The following is a 3354-nucleotide window of genomic DNA, read 5'->3' on the forward strand; positions in this document are numbered from 1 at the left end:
TACATATGCACACAAAAAGGGCTCCCTAGGAGTACCTAGGACACTTTGGGTGCTAACACCTTCCCTCTGTGTAACCAACCCCCTTACCTTTGATCTCTGACTTTTTATTAGTTTTGATTTGAAAACTTCTTACTTTTTGGGTTTTGTTCGTACTTTTTCCCTTTTCCCTTGGAAACAATAAAAGTGCGGCGACGACTCTTGTTATTTGATCTCTAGCTTGTCAATAGCTTGATGATCATGAATTACCCGCTACAGGCATATAGCCTTAACACTCTAGCGAGTAAGATAATAAATAACCTTTTATGTATTAACTCCGTTAATAAATTCATTTCTTCTAAATAATAGCATTTTCTTAATAAATAAATAGATGATAAATATAGACAAACATTCCCCTATAAACACACACTAACCCTAGGATTAGAGGAGGATCCCGTTGAATATAATGGAGGTGAGGGGTGCCTAACACCTTCCCCTTACTTAACTGACTCCCAAAACTAGTTTCTCCATTTATCCATAGGTTTTATCATTATTTCCCTGTTCCTTAGGAATGAATAAAATATGGTCGCGACTCTGTAATTTTCCAACCGCGATAGATCTTAATCAGATTCTGAACACTTAGTTCAGATTCTGAATTAGAGTCACTCAGAGTCTGAACTCTTGAATATCTTTATCAGATTCTGCAACAGAGCCTAAATCAGAGGTAAACAAATAATAGTAGTAGAATATAGTTAATAAGCAAGTATAGTAAAGCAAGAGACACAAGCAATTATCCTGGTTCCTCTCACAACATGAGAGTAGTCCAATCCCCTTATACTTCCAAGGGATTTCCACTATAACCAAACCGACTACAAATGCTTAAGAACACAAGCAAGATACTTACTTTTCTCAAACACACAAGTAAGAGACTTCCTTTGCTCAAACACACAAGTAAGAGACTTGTTTGCTCAGGCACACAAGCAAGAGACTTACTTTGCTCAAACACACAAGTAAGAGACTTTAAATGCTCAAGCATACAAGCAAGAGACTTTTGTCTCTATAACAAATTGTTAAGAGATTTGGGTAACAACTACACTTGATATACAATCAGAGGTGTAGACAAAATACAACCTAGAAAGACTCTAAGACTTAAGAACTTTTAAAATACATATAATGTTAGGTTTTGACAGAGTAACTTCTCTTTGAATGTCAATTTTTAGAGTCTTATGGTGTAGTGCATTGTTGTGGTTATTGTTCAGATCTGTTGCTCCTTAAATAGAGAGGAGAGGAAGATACATTCAAGACTTTCACCAAAAGGTTAGATAAACTTTGTATTTAATTAGACACATCAAGAAAATAACTTTCTGCAAGAGGAATTATTCGTTGAAGCTCAGACATCAAAGGAGAGATTTTTCCTTAAGTCTTCCCATGATCAAAAGGTATCTGAGTCTGTTAGAGTTTCCTCGACTGAAGAGACTATGCTTCAGAGGTTGATTTTCTTCATACTTCACTCTTCCGAGTTTGAGTGATTTTTATTCAGCACTAGGTTTTTCCACCTCAACCAAATAACATGATACCTCTATGTAGTTATCCTTCATCATAATGGTCATTATAAAATCTATCCTTTCATTTCCCATTTCCACACTTAATGTGCCGCTCTTAGCATTAATGATAGTGCCATCAGTGCATAAGAATGGTCTAACTACAAATATAAGTACATGGGGGGCCTCCTTACTATCCATGATGATAATATTAGTGGGGATATAGAGATGCCCTACTTTGACAGGAATATCCTCTAAAATCCCGGCCAAAAACTTGATCGGTCTATCTTCTATTTGAAGAGTCACACTTGTTGGTTTAATTTTTCCTATACCCAATTTCCTACATATGGATAAGGGCATTAAGATGACGCTAGCCCTAAATCACAAAGATCTTTATCAATACACATTATGCCCAATTGGCACAGAATAAAAAAACTTCTAGGTCTTTTAACTTTAGTGGCATACTTTGGATAACCGCAGTAGTGGTGGTTGTCATGGCTACTATCTCATGTTCCTTTAATATCCTCTTTTTGGAGAGGATTTCCTTGAGTAACTTTACATAAGTCAGCATCTGGGACAAAACCTTACTGAAAAGCACATTCACATAGAGTTTCTTAATCATGTCTACAAACTTCATGAATTGAACCTCTACTTTGGCTTTTAGAATTCTTAGAGGGAAAGGTACCTTGGGTTTGTAGGGAGAAGGATCAACATATGGTGCTTCCTTCTCAACCTCTTCCACCACCTCCTTTTCTGGCGGTGTCGGAACATCCTCTTTAATATCTTCACCCTTTTCACTAACATTCTCTTTATCTTCTATTCTTTTCTCAACTGCATGTTTAGAGCTCTCAACCTAAACCCCACTTATCTTAGGAATTTCCACTTGCTTACCACTTCTTGTGACAACAACATTTACATGTCCCTTAGGCTTTGTCTCGGGTTTCCCCGAAAAATATCCTTAGGGGAATGACGTTGAAGCTTGTTGTTGTGCTATTTGAGAGATTTGTGTCTCAAGCATAAACTCATTTTTTGTTGACAACTGCCTAAGAACCTCATTGGTCAAAAGGTTTTGGTTTTAGAAATTGTCATTTTGTTGAGTTTGTGTTTCCACGAAACTCTCCATCATGATTTCCAGATTTGACTTCCTAGGAGTTACGTCTTACGGGAACCCGGATGGCTCCATGGAGTTTTGAGTATGATTATTCCGGTAAGAGAAGTTGGGGTGGTCTCGCCACCCCGAGTTATAGGTATTTGAGTTGGGGTTTCCTCTCTGATTATTCACGTAATTAATAGTATCATAGTTGGTTTCTCCCAATAGTATCATTTGACAATCCCCAACGGAATGTCAACTTACCCCCCAAACCTCACAAAAGGGTCATGTAGGAGTAATGGGAGTTACAGCAGCTACCGGTGTAGGTGTTAATGAGGCTACAACGGGATTTTCAAGTTTTCAATATAACGAGTCTACTTTTGTGTTCATATGGTCAAACTGGCTAACCTCATACAAACCACTCTTTTGAGGGGATTTATCACTTCTCTCTCTAGAATTTCCCCATGAGTGGTGGTTCTTTTCAATGTCCTTAATCAAATTGTAAGCCATGTCTCAGGGTTGTTCATTAGCATACCATCGACGATTGTATAGAGAGTCATCCTCGTAGAATAAAGGAGACCATTATAGAATGTGTGCATAACTAACCATTTATCCAATCCATGAAACGTGTAAAGCCTCAATAGATCTTTGAAACATTCTCATACATCAAATATAGAATATACCGCACAAGTAAAGTAACTTTAAGTTCTGCCTAAAAGGTTATAGAGTTTGCTGGAAGAGATTGGA

The 3354-nt window shown here is 37.4% G+C and overlaps 1 protein-coding gene across 1 annotated transcript; it reads right to left on the bottom strand.

Annotated features, from left to right (window-relative positions):
- Positions 1 to 1508: 1508 nt before the first annotated feature.
- Positions 1509 to 3117, bottom strand: LOC127131853 (uncharacterized). The gene is made up of 3 exons (XM_051060744.1): positions 3016 to 3117; positions 1970 to 2370; positions 1509 to 1857 (listed from the first exon to the last, which is right to left on the bottom strand). Exons 1-3 carry the CDS (start codon positions 3115 to 3117, stop codon positions 1509 to 1511), a joined length of 852 nt encoding a protein of 283 aa, XP_050916701.1.
- Between the last annotated feature and the right edge of the window lie 237 nt (positions 3118 to 3354).

The sequence above is a fragment of the Lathyrus oleraceus genome, chromosome 3, assembly GCF_024323335.1.
Source record: "Lathyrus oleraceus cultivar Zhongwan6 chromosome 3, CAAS_Psat_ZW6_1.0, whole genome shotgun sequence".
NCBI classification, from domain to species: domain Eukaryota; kingdom Viridiplantae; phylum Streptophyta; class Magnoliopsida; order Fabales; family Fabaceae; genus Lathyrus; species Lathyrus oleraceus.